The sequence below is a fragment of the Artemia franciscana genome, chromosome 18 (genome assembly GCF_032884065.1).
Source record: "Artemia franciscana chromosome 18, ASM3288406v1, whole genome shotgun sequence".
NCBI classification, from domain to species: domain Eukaryota; kingdom Metazoa; phylum Arthropoda; class Branchiopoda; order Anostraca; family Artemiidae; genus Artemia; species Artemia franciscana.
In genome coordinates this window covers 6883258-6906696 of record NC_088880.1, presented here as the reverse complement: position 1 = coordinate 6906696, position 23439 = coordinate 6883258, and the positions used below count along the sequence as shown (strand labels likewise).

The window sequence follows — 23439 nt, the reverse complement described above, 5'->3', positions numbered from 1 at the left end:
GTAATAAAGAATCACCATTAGAAGCTATTCCAAGAAAAGTAACTCCTATGTCCGTTAATTCCTTTAAACCAGTATAACAGAGAACCCTATTGTAGAAGTTTCATCTTCAAGAATGCAAAATTTTTGTATTTTTTACCGGATGAAGATCACGGATACGTGTTTATTTGTTTTTCTCAGGGGTGATCGTGTCGAACCAATAGTTCTAGAATATCAGGAGAGGACTTTTTTGAAGGGGAATAAAAAAAATTCACGGGGGCGGGGGGGTATTCCACGGGTAGAATTTTTCGGGGGAATTTTCAGAGGAAGTTTTTTACTGGGGGTAAGGGAAGGAGATTTGGCATTATTTGAAAAACGGACAAAAATTAAATATAAAAAACAAGAAGTTTTCCAACTTAAATAAGGAGTAACATTAAAACTTAAAACGAACAGAGATTCTCCCGTGCAAGAGTGGGACTGCCCCTTCCTCAACGCTCGCTGTTTACGCTAAAATTTCCCTCTTAGCCTAGTCACAATTCTTGAAGAAATGTTGCATAAACACAAGGGTCTTCGAAATCAAATGAGAAGACTTTAAAGAACTGTAAGACTTTGGCGTAAAGAGCAAGGGTCGTGGAAGGGGCAGTCCCCCTCATATAGGTAATAATTTCTGTTCGTTTCAAGTTTTAATGGTATTACTACGTTTAGTTGAAAAACTTCTCTTTTTTTTAATTTAATTTGTATAGAAGAATCAGGTCGGAGAAACCGGGACAGACAGAACGACAGACAGACCGACAAAATTTGCGATCGCTATGTGTCACTTGGTTAATACCAAGTGCCAAGAAAACCTTTCATTTTTATTTAATTTATATGGAAGAATCAGGGTGGATCATAAATGACTATGTTATATATGACCGATCTGTGAGACAAAGCGCCTACCGAATTATGTACAAAAATTGACACCATTTAATGAAATTTAATGCCGTTTTACCATGATTCTTCACATAAAGTAAGATTATGCTGAAGTATCTTTTCTTTGTATATTGGGAGAAGTAAATTTCACCCCGTGAGGAGAAGCAGATTCTGTCAATTGGTTCAGTCTGCTTTCTTATATCTTCACTTGACTAATAGGACATTTCCTTTTCTTTCCACGTTATGTCCTGTTTACTCGCTTACAAAAATAGCTGCTAATTGGAGCTTTGACTATCAGAACCTATTTTACTAATGTAGGCGCATTTTCAGGATTTTTATGGCCCTTGTCCGTCGGCCAAGAGCCATAGAGCGATCGCAATTTCTCTCCGTCGGTCTGTCGGTCCTGGTTTTGCTAGTTTCGGCACTTCCAGATAAGTTAGGACGATGGAAGTTGGCAGGCGTATCAGGGACCGGACTAGATTAAATTAGAAATAGTCGCTTCCCTGATTCTACCATCCGGGGGGGGGGGGTGGAGGGACGAATTATTCGGAAAAATTAGAAAAAATATTTAAGATATGTCTCCTCGAAAGCCTGTTGGCATTCTACTCCGAAGGTCGTAGGTTCAATTCCTGACAGAGACAATCTTTATAAGTTTATTTTTCTTACTCTGCCATTTTTAGTATTGGTTCTAAATTTTATTTCAAAACCTTTTTTAAAATGTCTGGCATTGGCTAGCACTGTTACCAAAAGTATCAGATTGGATCACATTTTATGGCGATCTGGAATTCGCTATAATATTGGCCAGCAAGTGTAGGAGGAGCTAAATTAAGCGACGGATTTAAAGCGATCAAAAATTATAGAAAAAGCTATTCAGCCTCAGAGGCAGAAATCCCGCGTAGTGGTGCTTATCATGGTAGCCTCCAAAAAAACATCACTGCGATAACATTGCGAAATGTTGGCTCTTCCAACCTCGTCACAAATGTTGTGACGCTCTTGGCTCTTGTTTCCTGGGGAGGGGGTCATAAAAATAACAAATCTGTTTTATAATTTATTGAGTTCAGTTAAGTTCCCGAAAATTCAAAAAAATTTACGTTTTCTCCTTGGGTACATCCTTGCTTGATGGCTAACAAAAACTTGCCATATAGAAGGAGAGAATTTGCTTGTAAAAATGATGCGAATCAAAAACTTTCTGGCCTTTTTATTGGCTTAAAGCTTTATACAAAAGAGCCAATCATGTTTTGTATAATGTAAATTCATCGTACGAAGCAATTCAAATGAAACAAATTCCCAGCTTAATAGCGTTCTAAAACCGATGAGCTTTAAAAAGGCGTGGCTATCTGTCTTTCCAGAAACAAGGAATAACCTGATTGGCTCATGAAAACGGTCACGAAAATAAGCGAATAAAATTAAAATACACTTTTTAGGCATCTATTTTTGTCTTTTCAGTTTATACACCTTCCTGTCAAACTGTGTCAAGTAATGAACCAGCTTCTGAATTATTGCAGCCAAATTCACTAATATTTACTGTTGGTGGTAGTTTATAATTCATATTTGTTCCAGCAATTTCTTACAATACAACATACATTATATATATTACAATAACAACATATCATTATATTTTGATATTAACGTTAAATTTATACTATATTCATTTTAACATTATATAAACTTATTTTCTGATGTTTTACCTTTTTTTTAGCAGTTTAAAGTTGTATGCTACTTGAACAATGCTTGAGAATATACCGCTGTAATTATTAAACTCCGAAGTTTAAACTATTTTTATTCCTTTTTTTGTCTATTTTCTGTATTTTTTTTCCTTTTTCACTTTTTTGACTTTGGTAATTTTTCTTCTATCCTTTTTCTTTTTTTGTTTTTCAGATATATTTCGTTAAATTTACGTTAAAACATAAAAAATTTTAAACGTAAAAACGGTACGTAAAAGTATTAAATTTATATTATATTTGTTTTAAGATTATATGAACTTATTTTCTGATGTTTTACCTTTTTTCCTTTCTTTAAGCAGTTTAAAGTTTTATGCTGCTTGAACAATGCTGCAGAATATACCGCTGTAATTATTAAAATCAGAAGTTTAAACTCTATTCTTTCCTTTTTTGTGTCCATTTTCTATATTTTTTTCCTTTTCACTTTTTTGACTTTTGTAATTTTTTTTCTTTCCTTTTTCTTTTTTTTATATATTTTTCTTTTTTTATGTAGCTTAAAGTTGTGATTTTAATGGTTCAATTTTTTAAATAACTCAAAGTTGCGGTGGTGATAAAACAGTGCTATGTAAAATACGATTAGGATTTTTGCAATTCCTGAATTTGAATTTTTAGACAATGTTTTGAAGCAAATTCAAATGTTTCTAGTCTAAGTCACATTTAATTTTTCTCAAAAGTTGTAATACCCGTCTATCTTGGAGCTTTTTTTGTATTTAAAAATTCAATTCAGTATCAAAACTGAATGCTACTTTTAGACAATTTTGGAAACCTCATTTTTGACCAACTTTTTTGAGTTTGAAGTTCGAAGACAGCTTGAAGAGTGTTGCAAAATGTTGCTTCATCTATCTGTATTCTATCTATCTACATCTGTCTATCTACTATGGCGCTCGGAGAGTGTTGCAAAATGTTGCTTCATCTATCTGCATCTATCTATATTCTATCTATCAACACCTATCTATCTTCATATGTTGCTCGGAGAGTGTTGCAAAATGTTGCTTCATCTATCTGCATCTATCTATATTCTATCTATCTACACCTATCTATCTTCATATTTTGCTCGGAGAGTGTTGCAAAATGTTGCTTCATCTATCTGTATTCTATCTATCTACATCTGTCTATCTACTATGTCGCTCGGAGAGTGTTGCAAAATGTTGCTTCATCTATCTGCTCAATCAACACCTATCTATCTTCATATGTTGCTCGGAGAGTGTTGCAAAATGTTGCTTCATCTATCTGCATCTATCTATATTCTATCTATCTACACCTATCTATCTTCATATGTTGCTCGGAGAGTGTTGCAAAATGTTGCTTCATCTATCTGCATCTATCTATATTCTATCTATCAACACCTATCTATCTTCATATGTTGCTCGGAGAGTGTTGCAAAATGTTGCTTCATCTATCTGTATTCTATCTATCTACATCTGTCTATCTACTATGTCGCTCGGAGAGTGTTGCAAAATGTTGCTTCATCTATCTGCATCTATCTATATTCTATCTATCAACACCTATCTATCTTCATATGTTGCTCGGAGAGTGTTGCAAAATGTTGCTTCATCTATCTGCATCTATCTATATTCTATCTATCTACACCTATCTATCTACTATCTATCATCTATCTATCTATCTACATCTATCTGTAACTACTACTGCTACTAATAATTCCCTGTTGTGCCATGGAGCGACCTTGTAAATCTCCTTATAAATTCTCCTTATGAGTAAAGTTTCAGTTGGCTAAATTTAAAAAAAAAATGCTATCTTCTTTCTCTCATTTTCAATTGATAATGTTTGACAGGCCAAGCGTGTCCCTCAGAACTGATAGTCTGAGCTTGACATATCAATATTTGACAAGTACACAAGGACATGTAAATCCTCCATATTATTTGAATAGTGACTGTACTGTAAACTGAGCAAAGACGTTTTTCAATATGGTCAACATAAGTTTAAGTATTTTCTTAATACCTGAAATATTTTTCCCTTGTACTTTTCCTGGAAAGAATATCATAATAAAGGGCCCCTCTTAGTTCCATAATTCTCTTCTTTTGGTTGGTTCAAAGCTATGAAGCTTTTAGGACAGTAGCGCATTTTCGTCAATGTTGCCATGTCGAAGCATGAAAATAAATAAACAAAACTAATTAGTTAAATTTGACAACAGTTTTAATTCGAAAAAATTCAAATATTAACAATCTGTAGTTTCCCAAAGACCACTTTTTAATGGAAAGCTATACATTATTAAGTTGGGTTCGTGCCATACGTTTTTAAATTTATTTTATTTTTTTCTATATATGTTTTTGTTTCTTTTTTCCCTGATTCCTTTCCCTAGACCTACTAAATTGTCGTCTTTATTTCAGACCTTGGACCATTTGATGGCTGGTATCGAAGACGTATTAGGCAGAATGGGCAACAATCAAATCCGAAATAGGTAAATTAATGTTAATTTTTTTCTTTAGCTAAATTTGTTAAGCAAAGCCAATTATGAATCCCAGCCAAATTCTTCATTATCATGCAGAATTCTTTGTACTCTTGAAATCAACATCTTGTTTTCGTTTTTATTTTATTAATGTTTTTTCCCTGATCGCTCTTTGATTCCCTTTGTTTCTTGCTTCCTTTTTTCTTTATTTTTCGCTTTTTTCTTTTTACCCCTTCATTTGTTCAGAATTCAGTATCGCTCTTTTTCGTTGTTAAAATTTACTAAATTCTAAGAAAATTACAAACCTTAAACCCCCCGACTAAATAATTATTTGATAGTCGACATATTTGACTATGTTATAGAAAACAAATTAAAAGAAAACAAAAAAAAACATTTTGCTACAATAGTGTTTACTTCTAGGCTATAAAATCCTAGCCTGGATGCATTTTGCCACTTCTTTACACAATTAGTTTTCTCGCAAACTATACTTTAATATTTTTTCGCGCAAATTGAAGTGCTTTTCTTATAAAATGGAGTACCTGAAACAGCTGCCCATCACGAGCTGGTCTGCTTAAGCACAAGACCTGTTAACCCATACGGCGATTTGTCTCATCCTGCTACAATACAGCAGATTTAACGTACTTCTTCTCATCATCTTTATTGACATGTTGACGACATCGGAAAGACTGACAGACTAAAATTTCAGGACCAAAATGGGAATCGAATAATCACCTGGAATGTTTTAACGCTGAATTCACCTGCATTAAAGAACTTACTTTCCTAAGAACTGATTAAAAATAAATTAGTAATTGCGGTTCTCACGGAGAATCATCTTACAGGAAATGGAGAAGAGCGAATAGGCTACAATCACTTCGTGCTCTGGTCCCGAGGAAGTGTAAGAAGAAATGGCGTTGGCAATACGCTAAACAGTCATGGAAGAAGGGCTCTACTCTTGCATGAACCCATATATAACAGACTATTGAAGACCTATTTTCAACAAAAAAAAAATGGCAAGATCACCATCACCGTAGGCTCAGCTCCGACGAATGACTCCGACAACGTGATAAAGAAAGGGTTCTACTCTGTTCTATCTAGATGTCTTTTGACAGTGTCCCTCATTATGCAACTTTTCTTATTGATGACTTTAGTGCAACAGTGCACAACGATATGAGTGTTTGACGCGGCACCGCTGGTCCCGTATTCTCCGACCCACTTGACAATAATTGCATTTGCCTACTCGATCTCTGCCGATCTCATGACCTCGTCACAGCAGACGCGTACTTCCAACGTGAAACTATTCACCAGTACACGTGCTAGTAATGACGGTTGTACCAAGAAGATGATTTATTGCGTCATTATTTCCGAACATTTGAGGTCCTTGGTGAACAACTACAGAACTTACACGTCGACAAAGCTTAGAAACGTTGACTATAGTCTTGTGTCCCAATGTCCAGCTTTGTCTCCAAGCCCAGCGATTGAAATAAAACCGTCAGTTGCAGACGTTGGGAAGCTAGAGGAGCCAGACATTCACCAGAACTACAATATCAAGATATCGAACCGTTTCGAACTTCTTGGCGTACTTAGTAGCTATGAAGATGCTTAGAAGTATTTTAAATCACAGACCAGCGAAGCAGCCTATCTTGTGCTTGTTAACAGGAGTCACCGGAAGAAGCCATGGTTAGAAAACGAAACACTGCAAGTTGTAGAGCGAAGACGGAGGGCAAGACTTCTTGGAGACATGGCTACTCATCGAAGGTTCAATGGAGTGTGGAATAGACTTATTCACCGGCACCAACCAACCTTGCAGTTCAAAAACTGAAGCAGATGCTTTCCCTGCAAACTAGCTAGCTTCCCTGCAGAGCTGCTAAAATATCCTCTACTCACGACTCTCCACGCCCTTTTGTCTGTAATATGGCAAACTGAGACACTTCTCAAAAATTGGCGGAAGGGTGTCATCATCCCCTTGTGGAAAGAAAGGGTGTAGAATAAGACTGCACCTCAGTGACCAAACACCTCGGAATAACTCTACTGTCATTCCCAGGAAAAATTTTCTCAGTGTTTCTGCTAGATCGGCGTTGGAATGCTATTAGTAAAATACGGTGACTGGAGCAAGCTGGTTTTATGTCAGACCGTTTAACCATCGAGTAGATTTTCACGATTCAACAAATAACAGGAAAGGCCACGTAGTTGCGACAGAAAATATTTATCGCCTTCGGTGACTTCCATGATGCATTTAATTCGGCTGATTGATAAGCTCTATGGCAGATTCTAGGCTCCATAACTTGGCTCCATAATTTGTCAGAAGGCATTCTTCTCTCGGAGCTGCAATATATAAGACGCCTTCTGCCACAGGCAGACAAAACTGTCACCTTAGGCAAAAAACAAATACCAGTCGTACAACGAAACTGCCGGTTTTATTTGCGCTCGTCGGCTCTGTGGTGCTTTACGGAGCTGAGACGTGGCAAGTATCAACCGCAACTCTCAAATTCATTGACATATTTAGAACCTGAGGAGGATCGAAGGTCTGCAATAGTTCGACTTCGTCAGCTGTTGTAGCTCACTCGATCCAAGCAGCTGTGGACACCTTACGATAATTTGGACACCTGGTACGAATGCCTCCGTATCTGTCCACAAAAAAAAAATCTACGACTTCGACCCTAGCAAAGAGGCGGAAATCAATCCCAGGACCGACTAAGGAAGCAATTGTCCGGCAGCCTGTCTATGCTCTCAACCATGGCAAACATCAGACAGAGCTTTGATTGAACTGACAGAACTGAAATTGATGGAGAAGAAAGGCGTCACTCTTTTAGCTGCTCCAGGGAAGAGACACAAGTCAAGTAAGTTAAATTCTATCATAATTCTGGCTGGGTGAATGGATGAATCTGAGAGTAATAGATCCAATGATATAAGTATCTTGTCCTTTTGGCGTAAGTTATGGCGTAACTGCAGATTTGTCGCAAGATCACATTTTTTCAAAGGGAAACATATACCTCTAGAACATAGAAACTACATCTTGGAAAAAAACTTAAAAATTATTATACAAAACTATGGAAGATGGAAAGATTGTGGGTTAATTCTAAAATCCAAAATTAAAAAAGATAATTATCAGCCAGTGCCTGTGTTTTAACAATTTCTTATGAGGGAAAACGACTCTTATCGAAATGATTATTTTATGCTGACTTTTTAATATGGACTTGAATCCGAAAAATGTTTGTTCAATTATTTGTATTTCTTTTATCACGTTGACTGACCGATTTTCCCCACAGAAAATAACTTATATAATATAAAATGATAAAATAAATAACTAGAGGATAAGATACCACCTAGTTTTCAAACTTGGTTGGTCTTAAACCATATGAAGGTGGTTATTTCGTACGATAAACGTATACTATTCAAAACCTAATTGATTATTGTGGGAAAAATATGAAACCATTAATAAGAAAATGGCGCTAACATTTTCTAGAAGTAATTTCTCTTCTTTTCTGTTCTTAAACATAAGGCCTCCTGTTCAGAACCAAGTTAATTGAACTAAAAAATAATAATACATCTGAAGTGATTACAAGTATGATAATAATAAATAATGATAATAATAAATAGCAACATGAATAATTATTAAGTAATAATAACGATGAATAGGTTATTATCAAATAATAATGATGATATATAAAGAGCTTCTAAGGAATGAATAATAACTCTGTTTTCTTTCTCTTTGTAGGTTCAAGCATTTCGACAACAAGTATGTACGTCCATGTCTTGTTCGAGATTACAAAGTCCAAAATCCTAAAATTTTGGAAACGTTTACGAAATTGACAATGAAAGACGCTGTTGAATTGACGAAAAAGAACAGGACAGTGCCATCTTTTAACAGTAAGTTTTATTAGATTTCGATAGGAGGTCCTCGTAGTCCCAAGGGTATCCCTTTCTTTAAGAAAGATCAAAAGCTGGGATAAGTCCTACTCGAGGTGACAAAAAAAAGAACTGGACTTTAACAGAGTTTAATAGGTGTTGATAGGAAAGCTCCGTAGTCCCAAGAGTTTCCCTTTCTTTAAGAAAGCGTGCGGACTGGGAGAGCTCCTGTTAGAGTGTTGTTTATAAAACTGAGAAAAGACTCTGTTGAACTAACAAAAAAGCGTTTGAAAGCGTTATGTTGTGATAGTAAGTCTAGGTAGTCGAAAGAGCACAGAATGGGAGAGGTCCTGCTTCAGATTCCGTGTAAGTTTAGGTAGTAGAAAGAACACAGAATGGTAGAGGTCCTGCTTCAGATTCCCGACTACCGCCTCTGCGAGTCCTTGTAAACAAACTGCCCAATCCCTACTGAGAATGGCTTGACCAACCCAGAAAGCTATCTAATGAATTTTAAGTCCAAAATTTAGAGCGGAAAGGTGACATGTACCTCGCATTCTAACTTGTAGTCCCAAAATCTCTAGGGGTTAAAAAATAGAAGAGATCTTGCTAAGAAGTGCCCTGCCAACTTTGACAGAGGCTTTATTAGACTTAAAGGCTTGTTAGATATCCTATCAGAGGACCTTTACCAAAATTTTCTTGAGGCTTTTTTAATTCGTGCGCTAGTAAAAATACCTTATCAGGTACCAAGAATCTCTAAAGATATTTGATTTTCCTGATTCTGTTTATATTTCTGTTTCTCAGTATATTTCTAATATATTTTCTTTGACAGGGAAACAGGGAAAAGACATTTTGAAGCCGCACTTTTTCTGTGATAGGGTTATTCCAGGAAACGGCCGCAGTCACTTTTTCACTGTATTTGCCACTAAAGTCACTTTTTCATTCATGTTTTGACCTTTTAAAAGCAATTTAGTGAACTAACGGAAAGTTGGACATTCAAGTTCCTAGAAAAGGTAAGTTCACTCTCGATAAATAATAATCCCATAGCTGCTCATAGGCCTCTGTTCACTGAGTATCCACCTACATTGGCTGATTAGAAGATGGATATTTTAGCCCAGATTTTTTTTATATGTTTCAAGTATTTGCTTCTCTGTTTTTGTTTGGCTGTTGCCTGTTGAGGGTACAAATTAACACCCATAAACTTAGGGGATATCAAAAGGTAAGAAGGAATAAGCCTCTTTCATTGGCTTTATGAGTTTATACTTGTTTGCATAAATATATGAGTTTGTGAGAAGGCTTTCTAAATCCATTCTAATACCTGTTCTTTTCCAGGTCATTTTGAGTGATGGGTAAGACGAAATTTTCAGACTATTGGTCTGGTAAGGAAGACGTGACTGGACGCATATTGCAAGAGTGGTGTGCCAAGAGTACTGATGATGACAGTTCATTTTACCGCAAAATATGCAAGAAGACCCTCAGCTACAAAAAAGGGTTTCAAGCTCTTCTTCAATATGCCGCCAAAAAGGAACACAAGATGAACGCGTCTAATGTAATAAACCCACGTCAACTCAGACTCATTGAATCAACTTCAACCAAAGAAGTTTGAGATGTTCTACGAGAGGGATGTGGTTTCAAAGGCAGAAATAATATGGGTCTTGAAGACCATAGGCAGTTCTTTTGCTGGATCTTCGTGTGATGGCGTTGCCAATATCTTTCGAACTATGTTCCTGGGTGCTGGCCCGGAAGGCTTCTCGTTAAATCCCAAATAGTGGCGCAATTGGTGACGGAGTCAATCTATTCTTATTTTAGGAACATTTTGATTGAAAATATCCAGATGTCTGACTTTTTGCTGGAACATGACGAGACCACAAACAATGCTGGGTGAAAGACCTGCAAATAAGAGTCCAGTACTGGTCGAACAAGCAAAAACTAGTTATTACTCGGTATCTTAGAGCATATTATCTGGGACATGCTACTAGTGAGGATCTGAACAAGAAGCTCTTCCAGTGTATAGAAAATGAAGAACTTCCATTTGAGAAACTATTGATGCTTGCGAACTCTTGGTCCAGCTGTCAATAAGAAAGTTTGGTTAATTGTTAACTTGGAAAAGAAAAAGCGATATTCGAAGGGGTTTTTAAATACCAGTACCTGCAACATCCACGCACTGCATAATGCGTTCCTAAAAGGGCTACAGGAACTCAGGGAGGTGTTCTGATATGATAATTGCTGTTTACCATTTCTTCAGCAGATAATCTGCTCGTTTTGACGATTTAGCAAGTGTCAGCTAAAAGCTAAGGCTCCGCAACATGAGCTCGTAAAGCACGTCCCCATTAGGTGGCTTACCATGGAAGAAGCAGCACACCGCTGCTTCTCCCATGGTTTTGAATTAAAAATGGAATAGTTGTGGGCAAGTCAAGTCATTGCTAATTGTGGAAAAAGCCAAGACATATAGTCCAATTGAGTGTGGGCATCAAGTCATTGCTAATTGTAGAAAAAGACAAGAAAGATAGTCAAATTAAGTGAGTAGAAAATTTATTTCAAATCCAAATTGTCTAAAAATTGTCAGTTGGCTAAGAAAGCCAACAATGAAAGCTGAAACTGAGTTTGTCGTGAGTTCTGCAAATACCTTCACTGTATTCACTGGAGTGTTTCAATGGCAAGAGCTGTTGATTTTTGCACTGAATTTTGAGTTGTGTGGCTAATGCACAGTTCTTCTCGGACAAATTGTACGTGTCGATGATGTCCCCGCCGTGGGGATTGAAAGCGTGTACAATGCTGGAGAAGTATATCTAAGGTAATCTTTGTGTAATGAGTGGATCCTAGTAGCTTTTGTTTCTTTGAAAACGTCTCATAAAGATAGGAAACATTTTTTTTTCCTAGGAGTTAAGGAAGCACGTCAAAGCTGCTGCCCAGTATTTGTTGGCAAAATGGCCTCTGAACAACGAGTTTTTCTGAAGCCTTAGCTGCTTCAGCCTTCCCAAGCCAGACTCCCAGCCGATGCGTTGCAGCAATGCTCTCTGTGTCGCAAGAGAACTACTGTAAGAGACAAACATAGAGAAAGTCCAGGGAGAATGGTTATTATTACATTTGGACCATGTGTCATCACTCACGAGCAGCACACGAATCTTTAGCTATTGAAAAATCCTAGGACTGAAGACACCAGGTAGTGATTTGAAATATCAGGTTTTGGGTCAAGTGGTTAGAGCAGCTCTTTTGCTCTGCCATGGAAGCGCATACGTGGAGCGAGGATTTTCTCGTTCAGCTCAGTTGATGAATAGCATGCAAGCCCGTACAGAGGAGCACACCCTAAATGCTAAATTTTTTGTTGCTGGTGCTCTGCGCAACTATGAGAACAAACCCGAGCTTTTGCCGATCACAAAGAAGCTGCTGTGTTTGGCCATATCAGCTAGACCTAGCCATGAATTTCACCTTATTGGTTGAAAACGGGACGAGTTGGAAAAAGAAAAGCTTGAAGCTCAAAAGAAAGATGCTGAATTGGCAGTCCAAGACCTGGTCCAGAGGAAGCATAAAATAGCGAAGCAAGAATAAAAAAAAAGAGTAAAGAGATGGCTAAACGCAAGAAAAAATAGGTAATACTACTTTGAAAGAAGTAGGAGAACGTCTGAAGAAAGCAGTAGAAGAGAAGGACTTTTCGAACATTTGTCTGGCTCGAAGCACGCTGGAAGCAGCACTAAAAGCTCGTTCCGAAGGTAGGGAAATATCAAATGATGCTGAATTTGTGTATGCACTTATTTTGAAGAGGAAATCAGAACTTTCAAATAAGCTTAAGACGTGATGACGCTAAGTGTAATTCTACCTGTGATTTATTACGCTACTCATGGACGCCAATCATACTGTTTATTCCTTTTCGAAAACATTCAAAAGCTCTGTTTTACTAAGATTGTTTGTTCCTTGTACATTAATCGAGGTTTTGCTTTCATTAAAGTTCTCTTTTTGTTTGAGAAAATAAATTAATCTAAAATAATTTAGACTTCCAGCCTTCTTTTCCGGAATCTTACGGGCCTTTAGAGGGCAATTATGATCATAAGACAGTAACTGGGACTTCTAACTGGCAGTAACTGGTAAGACAGTAACTGGGACTTCTGCAGTTCGTCTACCTGTGCTCTTGAGTGTCTCTTATACGTCACTTTTTGTCCCTTTTTTTGTTGTGAAATAACTAAAGTCACTTTTCGGGAGCATTATTGCGGCTCACTCCTGTCATTCACATGAAAATTTTCCCCTCTCCCTCCCTGTGTTCTATTCTGATTAAGAATATAATTTTACGGGATGTATTTGAAGTGCTGAAATGAAATAGTGCCACCTCACTTCCCCTTCCGGTTAAGATATAATAATTTGCACTTGTTTAAGTCCTGGATGAAAATGTTTGCGAAAAGAGTGAATCTTTGGAGATTTTGACAGCTCGGGGCTGATTACGTCTTTTCAGATTACGTCTGAGAATTAATATCAAGAAGGATCAGTCGCCTAGACTAGGAGGGTGAAGAGGTAATAAGTTACCACTTGTTACCTTGTTACCACTAGGTAACAATAAAATCGGTTATTTTGATAGCTTCACTTACATGGGAAGTATTAATAGTAAAGATGATGGAAAAGGCAAAAAGTAGATGGTAAAAAGTAAAGTAGTAAAAGTAAAAAGTAATAGTAAGAAGTTGTAGGGGTAAAAGTAGAAGTAGTAAAAAGCAAAAAGCAGATGGTAAAAAAGTAGAAAAGGCAAGGAATAGGGTGTTTTCTCATAGTTGAAAAAGTTTGGAAGAGGAGGAAAATGAGTCTACGAACTAAGATTAGAATATTTGAAGCAGCGGTAACGATACTGGTCAAGTAGGTCTCTGCTACGGGAGCTTGTGGGAAGGAGGTGCGTTTAATGTTTTCAAAAGGAACTGTCTGAGGATTGTTGCAGGTACATTTTTGACTAACAGTGTCACAAGTGAGCCAATAATTGACCAAATTGACAATTTTTTTTAAAGATTGAAAAACAGAAAAGAACAAGGGATGAGGGTGCCTTAAAAATCTGAGGGGGGTCACCCCTGGCCTCTCTAGGTCCGCCAGTGGTTCAACACCATTGTCTAGGGCTGCTATTATAGAAAAATTAAGATGTATAGGCCATGTTTTATAGATAAAGAATGGTAGATTGCCAAAACGTGTGGTTTATGGCCTTCTATCTAAGGCCAAACGAAAAGCAGGTTGTTTTTTAACGGATGAAAAGAGGTCATAATAAAGTATTCAAAGGAAATTGTAATTCTTGGGAAGGGGTTAATAAGTGAAGGTTTATGGCGAATTGAGTGAAAAGGGATGGTTGCCTAACGAGTGAAGCCTTGTAAAATTGTTATGTGGGGGAGGTCTGTGACGGATTGAGTGCAACTGTGTTTGCCTCAGGGGGCTTGGGGCTCCAATGGGCGGTTAGTAGAAGTAGTTACCAGTTCATAGATTGAATCTCTTGTTTTTAATGTGATTAAAAGGACTGGTGTTATATTTTCAGTTTCTGCTTATCTTTTAATCATGTATTGTGGATTAAAAGAATAGCCGTATCCAGGGGGAATGAGTCCCCCCCTCTCCCCCTAAAAAAGATCTGATTTGTAAAAACGTAAAAAAATGCTTATAAACAATTTGTTGCTGCGTTTTTAAAGTTTGTTTGTGACACCACCACCACCCCCTCTGGACAGAAATCCTAGATACACGCTTGAGTGAAAGGCACCACTGTGAAGCTGAATGTAATGAGAGGTCTTTCTCTGAAGTAAAGAGCACGGGAAACTCATAAGGGTGGAACCTGCCCTTCGTGCTGAAAAGTAAAACCACCAACACCATATAGCATTTTACGGCTTCGCTTGACCCAAAACTGTTGTACACTTGTCTTTTCAGGGACTTTGAAATACAGGGGAGGGTAAAGCAAGCAGAATTCGGTCCTCAGTAGGCCTACCAACTGAAATTGAACTAGCCTGCTTAATTTGTCAAGATTTTCTGAAGCTTGTCAAGTTATTCCTATTTGTTCTGACAGGATTTGGGCTGAATTTCGAAATTGGAAAAATAATGATTAATTATCACTTGCGTCACATCACTTACGTCAGATCACATCCTACCCATTACACTATGTCATATCACTTACGTCACATCATATTATATCATACCGCATTAGTTTTCTCCAAAACTTTAGCTTTAATCCTTTTGTATTTTAGTTAAATCAACTCAAATATTTAATTTTCCTTGAATGTTTTTACCTTTTTTTATGAAACCGCCAGATAGTACACTGTAAATGGCACATGTAGTTTAAAATACCAATTTCCAAAATGTAAGGGGTAACACAAACCTAAGGGGGGACAATTCAATTGTTGCCACTCATATAACAAGCGTCAAAGGCGAAACTTCTACGATTTAGCATTTTATGAATGCTTGATAGCTAATTAGAAGATCGTCTCGGGGGCTTCTGACAATTTGTAAAAGACATTTTTATGAAATGACATTTTATGAGACATTTTACGTTGGAAATGATATTTTATGAGAGTCTTTAAGCAAAACTAGGCCTGAAATATGCTGGCTTTTCTTTCGTTTCTTTTTGAATACAAAGCTCAATTTTTGATTAACACTCACATAATGAGTATCAAAGGTTTAACTGCCATGGTAATTAATAGCTAATTAAGTACTTCAAAGTTGTTTTTTCTTACAATAGGTTGTGAAATTCTCTTTACGGTTTAATCTTCCTTAGAGTCGACATCTTTTCATTTCAGTGCATTAATTAGTATTATTAATATCGTTAAATACTACATCGTTGATGCAATCTAATTATTCTATATATAAAGAAAGAAGAAAACCTTTTATATTTCCTATCATCGAAAATGGTTGATAGACTGTAGTATATGAAACAGGCAATCGGAATTAGAAAAGTACAATGCTCCCTCGGTGTGCGTGTAATTCAACGCTTAGTTTAACTTAACCTTGTTCAACTCGAACCCTATTTAACTCAACCCCTATGCAACCTGTTCCCTCTTTTGGTTTTCCAACCCGAATTAGATTTATTTTCGCAATTTTCTTTATTTGCAGTTTTTTCTTTGAGTCGGTTTTTGTGTTGCATTGATTATTATTGTCATCACTTTTTGTCACTTTTTTTAGTTGTGAAATAACAAAAGTCATTTTTTTCAAGAGCATTGTTGCGGCCGACCCCTGTCATTCACATGCAAATCTTAACCTTGTTCAAATCTTAAACTTAAGCTTGTTCAACTCGAATCCCTTTTAATTCAAACCCTATTCAACCTGTTCCCTCTTTTTGTTTTCCAACCCAAATTAGATTTATTTTCTCAATCTTCTTTATTTGCAGTTTTTTCTTTGAGTCGGTTTTCGTGTTGCATTGATTATTACTGTCATCACTTTTTGTCACTTTTTTTTAGTTGTGAAATAACTAAAGTCCCTTTTTTTCGAGAGTATTGTGGCGGCCGACCCCTGTCATTCACATGCAATTCTTAACCTTGTTCAAATCTTAAACTTAAGCTTGTTCAACTCGAATCCCATTTAACTCAACCCCTATGCAACCTGTTCCCTCTTTTGGTTTTCCAACCCAAATTAGATTTATTTTCGCAATCTTCTTTATTTCCATTTTTTTTTCTTTGAGTCGGTTTTTGTGTTGCATTGATTATTATTGTCATCACTTTGTCACTTTTTTTTAGTTGTGACATAACTAAAGTCCCTTTTTCGAGAGCATTGTTGCGGCCGACCCCTGTCATTCACATGCAATTCTTAACCTTGTTCAAATCTTAAACTTAAGCTTGTTCAACTCGAATCCCATTTAACTCAACCCCTATGCAACCTGTTCCCTCTTTTTGTTTTCCAACCCAAATTAGATTTATTTTCTCAATCTTCTTTATTTGCAGTTTTTTCTTTGAGTCGGTTTTTGTGTTGCATTGATTATTACTGTCATCACTTTTTGTCACTTTTTTTTAGTTGTGAAATAACTAAAGTCCCTTTTTTTTCGAGAGTATTGTCGCGGCCGACCTCTGTCATTCACATGCAATTCTTAACCTTGTTCAAATCTTAAACTTAAGCTTGTTCAACTCGAATCCCATTTAACTCAACCCCTATGCAACCTGTTCCCTCTTTTGGTTTTCCAACCCAAATTAGATTTATTTTCGCAATCTTCTTTATTTGCATTTTTTTTTCTTTGAGTCGGTTTTTGTGTTGCATTGATTATTATTGTCATCACTTTGTCACTTTTTTTTAGTTGTGAAATAACTAAAGTCCCTTTTTTTTCGAGAGTATTGTCGCGGCCGACCTCTGTCATTCACATGCAATTCTTAACCTTGTTCAAATCTTAAACTTAAGCTTGTTCAACTCGAATCCCATTTAACTCAACCCCTATGCAACCTGTTCCCTCTTTTGGTTTTCCAACCCAAATTAGATTTATTTTCGCAATCTTCTTTATTTGCATTTTTTTTTCTTTGAGTCGGTTTTTGTGTTGCATTGATTATTATTGTCATCACTTTGTCACTTTTTTTTAGTTGTGACATAACTAAAGTCCCTTTTTCGAGAGCATTGTTGCGGCCGACCCCTGTCATTCACATGCAATTCTTAACCTTGTTCAAATCTTAAACTTAAGCTTGTTCAACTCGAATCCCATTTAACTCAACCCCTATGCAACCTGTTCCCTCTTTTTGTTTTCCAACCCAAATTAGATTTATTTTCGCAATCTTCTTTATCTGCAGTTTTTTCTTTGAGTCGGTTTTCGTGTTGCATTGATTATTACTGTCATCACTTTTTGTCACTTTTTTTTAGTTGTGAAATAACTAAAGTCCCTTTTTTTCGAGAGTATTGTCGCGGCCGACCCCTGTCATTCACATGCAATTCTTAACCTTGTTCAAATCTTAAACTTAAGCTTGTTCAACTCGAATCCCATTTAACTCAACCCCTATGCAACCTGTTCCCTCTTTTGGTTTTCCAACCCAAATTAGATTTATTTTCGCAATCTTCTTTATTTGCATTTTTTTTTCTTTGAGTCGGTTTTTGTGTTGCATTGATTATTATTGTCATCACTTTGTCACTTTTTTTTAGTTGTGAAATAACTAAAGTCCCTTTTTTTTCGAGAGTATTGTCGCGGCCGACCTCTGTCATTCACATGCAATTCTTAACCTTGTTCAAATCTTAAACTTAAGCTTGTTCAACTCGAATCCCATTTAACTCAACCCCTATGCAACCTGTTCCCTCTTTTGGTTTTCCAACCCAAATTAGATTTATTTTCGCAATCTTCTTTATTTGCATTTTTTTTTCTTTGAGTCGGTTTTTGTGTTGCATTGATTATTATTGTCATCACTTTGTCACTTTTTTTTAGTTGTGACATAACTAAAGTCCCTTTTTCGAGAGCATTGTTGCGGCCGACCCCTGTCATTCACATGCAATTCTTAACCTTATTCAAATCTTAAACTTAAGCTTGTTCAACTCAAATACCATTTAACTCAACCCCTATGCAACCTGTTCCCTCTTTTGGTTTTCCAACCCAAATTTAGATTTATTTTCGCAATCTTCTTTATTTGCAGTTTTTTTTTCTTTGAGTCGGTTTTCTTTTTTAATTCATAATTTAAAAGAAAAAATATATAGATAGATGGATATCTGTGTACAAAACTTTGTTTGCAAGTATTTTTTTTTTTACTTTTGTACAAACTGGAAAAAAAATTTCGGTGAAAGGGGTTCGACCTGGTTACCCCTCCACCTCAAACGGCTGTCCATCATCGTATACTTTCCCAAGGCTGTATGACTGAAAATGCAGGGAGAAATGAAAAATAACATAGATAAAAGTGATAAACATACTAAAAACATATTACTGAAACATACATAGCTACTACTAAAAACATAAGATTAATAAGTCAACAAAACTGATAGAGTTTTGTATACGCTTAAACTTTATATTGTTTTGACAGGGCTTATCTTTTTTACGCTTCTGATTTCAAAATCAAAATTAAAACTATTCTAAGCGTGCCCCTTTTCTTATAATTTCTTTTACTTAGTGATGAAATAACTGTGATAACTTTCGGTTGTTTGTTATGTTTCCTGAGTCAAGTCTTAACTTCTCAAGTGCCATGGTCAATGAAAATGGAATTTGGTTGTATGTATTGGACCATATACGTCCTTTTTTAAATAAAGAAAAAATCGGGAATATAGTTTTTAACGAAAAAGGCCTCCATATGCAGTTATGCAGTTTTTGGTAGTAATGGGTGCTACCAAAACCCCAATGGGTGCTAGTAAGGAGTGCCAAGTTAAAAAAAAGAAATCCAAGTAAAAAAATCAGTAAACAATAGACCAAAAAGATGTTGCACCATTTCTTTAACTCTCAAGTTTTTTTGTTTTGAACCTTAAAATTTTTTAGCTCTTTTTTGAACTTAGAAATTTTTTCATCTTTTTTTCATGTCTAAAAATAATATAAAATATACTTAAAACAAAAAATTCACTTGTGATATTTTCGAAAGAAGAAACTAAAATGATGTAGATATGTTAGTCGCGATTTTCCCTATTAGAAAAATCGTATTTGTAGTGACATTTTTTTCTTGTTTTGATTAAAATTTCTTAGGACCTTTTCAATTTTTGTGTCATGCATTCAAATGACATAAAATATACTTAGAACAAAAAAACTCACTTGTTAGATTTTTGAAATATGAAGTGAAGATGACATAAATATGTTAGTCATGGTTTTTCTTATTAGGGAAATAATGTTTGTAGTGACACTTGTTTTTAAAATTTGTATGAAAGGGTACCATATGATAATAGGTTGTGATATTGATAAAAAATTCAAAGTGTTTCCAAATCTTATGTTATACTAGCTGTTGGGGTGGCGCTTCGCGCCACCCCAACACCTAGTTGGTGGGGGCGCTTCGCGCCCCCCCCCCCCCCCCCAAGCCCCCCCCCGCGCGCGTAAGTCGTTACGCGCCATTGTAGTTGTGTCCCTATGTCCCACCTGTGAATATAGATAGATATATATATATATATATATATATATATATATATATATATATATATATTATATATATATATATATATATATATATATATATATATATATATATATATATATATATATATATATATATATATATATATATATATATATATATATATGTTTTTAACTACGTAAAACTTGCGAATATACAACATTCTTTGCTGTCCCATTGTCTGTGCATATAAATAGATTGTCAGGTTTACCGACTCTTGAACATGCAACATATAATGGTCCATGGGAAAACAATCCGTATTCAGATCTATACCTCATGATTCTAATGATTGCCCTTGAGCTTTGTTGATGGTGATTGCTAATCGACCATTCCCTGAGTCGCCATCGTCATTTATATATCCCCCTGTGCACCCCGGCGTCCCCTTTGTAGTTATGTCCCTGTGTCCCGGTCGTCATTTATATTCCCTGTGTCCGGTCGTCATTTGTGTCCCGGTGTTCCAGTCTGTGATTTCTCTTTGAGTGTCCCGGGCGTCATTTATATTCCTTGTGTCCCGGTGTCCCGGTCGTCATTTATATCCCCCTGTGCCCCCCGGCGTCCCCATTGTAGTTGTGTCCCTGCGTCCCGGTCGTCATTTATATTCCCTGTGTCCCGGTCGTCATTTGTATCCAGGTGTCCCGGTCTGTATATACATTCGTTTTTTAGTTTTGTTTTTCTCCTTTATTTTTTTCCTTTTTTCTTTTTTTTCTTTTTTAGTTTATTTAGATTTTTAGATTTTTTAGTTTTTTTATTAGTTTTTAGTTTTTTTGTAGTTTTTACCATTTTTTTAGTTTTTTTAGTTTTTTTTTTTTACTTATGTCCTGGTCGTCATTTATACTCCCTGTGTCCCGGTCGTCATTTGTGTCTCGGTGCTTTGTTGATTGCTAATTTATATTATATTTATATTTATATTTTTTATATTTATTAATATTTTTTTAGTTTTCTTTTTCTCTTATTTTTCAGTTTTTTTCCTTTTTTTTAGTTTTTTCTTTTTTAGTTTTTAGTTTTTTTTTGTTTTTTACCTTTTTTTAGTTTTTTTAGTTTTTTTAGTTTTTTAGCTTTTTTAGTTTTTTTATTAGTTTTTGTTTTTTTTTTTAGTTTTTGCCTTTTTTTAGTTTTTTCAGTTTTTTTTAGTTTTTAGTTTTTTACCTTTTTTTAGTTTTTTTTTAGTTTTTTAGCTTTTTTAGTTTTTTTTCTTTTTAGTTTTTTTTGTAGTTTTTACCTTTTTTAGTTTTTTTTCTTCTTTTGTATTAGTGTGAAATAATTCAGACGTCATATGCGGACAAACACGACGTCACTCGACAGACAGACAGACAGACATAACCCACAAACAACTTATTTTTATATATATTTATATTCATATTTTTTTAGTTTTCTTTTTCTCTTTTATTTTTCAGTTTTTTTTCCTTTTTTTTTATTTTTTTTCTTTTTTAGTTTTTAGTTTTTTTTAGTTTTTTACCTTTTTTTAGTTTTTTTTAGTTTTTTTAGTTTTTTAGCTTTTTTAGTTTTTTTATTAGTTTTTATTTTTTTTTGTAGTTTTTGCCTTTTTTTATTTTTTTCAGGTTTTTTTAGTTATTAGATTTTTACCTTTTTTTAGTTTTTTTTTAGTTTTTTAGCTTTTTTAGTTTTTTTTTTCTTTTTAGTTTTTTTTTTGTAGTTTTTACCTTTTTTAGTTTTTTTCTTCTTTTGTATTAGTGTGAAATAATTCAGACGTCATATGCGGACAAACATGACGTCACCTGATCCACACACAGATCCACACACAGACAACTTGAACCTGTAGTTTTCTCTTATATGAACATGTAGTTTTCTCTTATATGAACCTGTAGTTTTCTCTTATATGAACCGTCTTTCTGTAGTTTTCTCTTCAATAAACCTTTTAAATGAACCTGTAGTTTCTCTTATATGAACATGTAGTTTTCTCTTATATGAACCTGTAGTTTTCTCTTATCTGAACCGTCTTTCTGTAGTTTTCTCTTCAATAAACCTTTTAAATGAACCTGTAGTTTTCTCTTATATGAACCTGTAGTTTTCTCTTATATGAACCTGTAGTTTTCTCTTATATGAACCTTCTTTCTGTAGTTTTCTCTTACATGAACCTGTAATTTTCTCTTATATGAACCGTTTCTTATATGAACCGTCTTTCTGTAGTTTTCTTTTATATGAACCGTCTTTCTGTAGTTTTCTCTTCAATAAACCTTTTAAATGAACCTGTAGTTTTCTCTTATATGAACCGTCTTTCTGTAGTTTTCTCTTACATGAACTTGTAGTTTCTTTTATATGAACCGTCTCTTATATGAACTGTCTTTCTGTAGCTTTCTCTTATGTGAACCGTCTTTCATATAAAAGAGCGATGAATTGCAGAGGGGACAACCCATTTCATATACGGAGTAATTTCTGTTCGTTTTAAGTTTCAATGTCGCTCCTTACTTTCAGTTAAAAAAAACTAGTTTTTTTTTATTTAATCTCTTATATGAACCGCCTCTTATATGAACCGTCTTTCTGTAGTTTTCTCTTCAATGAACCTTTTAAATGAACCTGTAGTTTTCTCTTATATGAACCTGTAGTTTTCTCTTATATCAACCGTCTTTCTGTAGTTTTCTCTTCAATGAACCTTTTAAACGAACCTATAGTTTTCTCTTATATGAACCTGTAGTTTTCTCTTATATGAACCGTCTTTCTGTACTTTTCTCTTACATGAACCTATAATTTTCTCTTATATGAACCGTCTTTCTGTAGTTTTCTCTTACATGAACTTGTAGTTTCTTTTATATGAACCATCTCTTATATGAACTGTCTTTCTGTAGCTTTCTCTTATATGAACTATCTTTCATATAAAAGAGCGATGAATTGCAGAGGGGACAACCCATTTCATATACGGAGTAATTTCTGTTCGTTTTAAGTTTCAATGTCGCTCCTTACTTTCAGTTAAAAAAAAATTAATTTTTTTTTATTTAATCTCTTATATGAACCGCCTCTTATATGAACCGTCTTTCTGTAGTTTTCTCTTATATGAACCTGTAGTTTTTTCTTATACGAACCATTAGTTTTCTCTTATACGAACCGTCTCTATATGAACTGTCTTTCTGTAGCTTTCTCTTATATGAACCGTCTTTCTGTAGTTTTCTCTTATATGAACCGTCTTTCTGTAGTTTTCTCTTATATGAACCTGCAGTTTTCTCTTATACGAACCTGCAGTTTTCTTTTATATGAACCTGTAGTTTCCTCTTATATGAACCGTCTTTATGTAGTTATTCTTTAAATGAACCTTTAGTTTTCCCTTATATGAACCGTCTTTCTGTATTTTTCTCTTATATGAACCTGCAATTGTCTCTGATATAAATTGTCAAAGACCCATTTTTTTTTCAGGTTTTTTCGTAGCCAACGATTCTGGTTCAATTTTGGCAAGAGACGCGACTAACGCCACATCTTTTACCCATATCGATGCTAATGGACAGTGGAACATTGATTTGGGGGAAATTGAATATTGTCCATCTACAAGAGACTTGACTGATGCAAAAATTCACCATCTGCTCTCAGAGGAGTTGGGAAGATCCCACCATAGAGTAGGTGTCTTCTTATAAAAATATAGGAATCTTCCTTTTTTTGG

The 23439-nt window shown here is 35.3% G+C and overlaps 1 protein-coding gene across 3 annotated transcripts in view; it reads left to right on the top strand.

Moving 5' to 3' along the window:
- LOC136038549 (probable Na(+)/H(+) antiporter nhx-9) overlaps positions 1-23439 on the top strand; it is a 142737-nt gene that overhangs the window by 88345 nt on the left and 30953 nt on the right. For all 3 annotated transcript variants that reach the window (XM_065721713.1, XM_065721712.1, XM_065721714.1), the window contains 3 exons: positions 4955-5025; positions 8729-8880; positions 23199-23395. In XM_065721713.1, coding sequence (XP_065577785.1) covers positions 4955-5025; positions 8729-8880; positions 23199-23395 — 420 coding nt within the window. The remainder of the gene's footprint in view (positions 1-4954; positions 5026-8728; positions 8881-23198; positions 23396-23439) is intronic.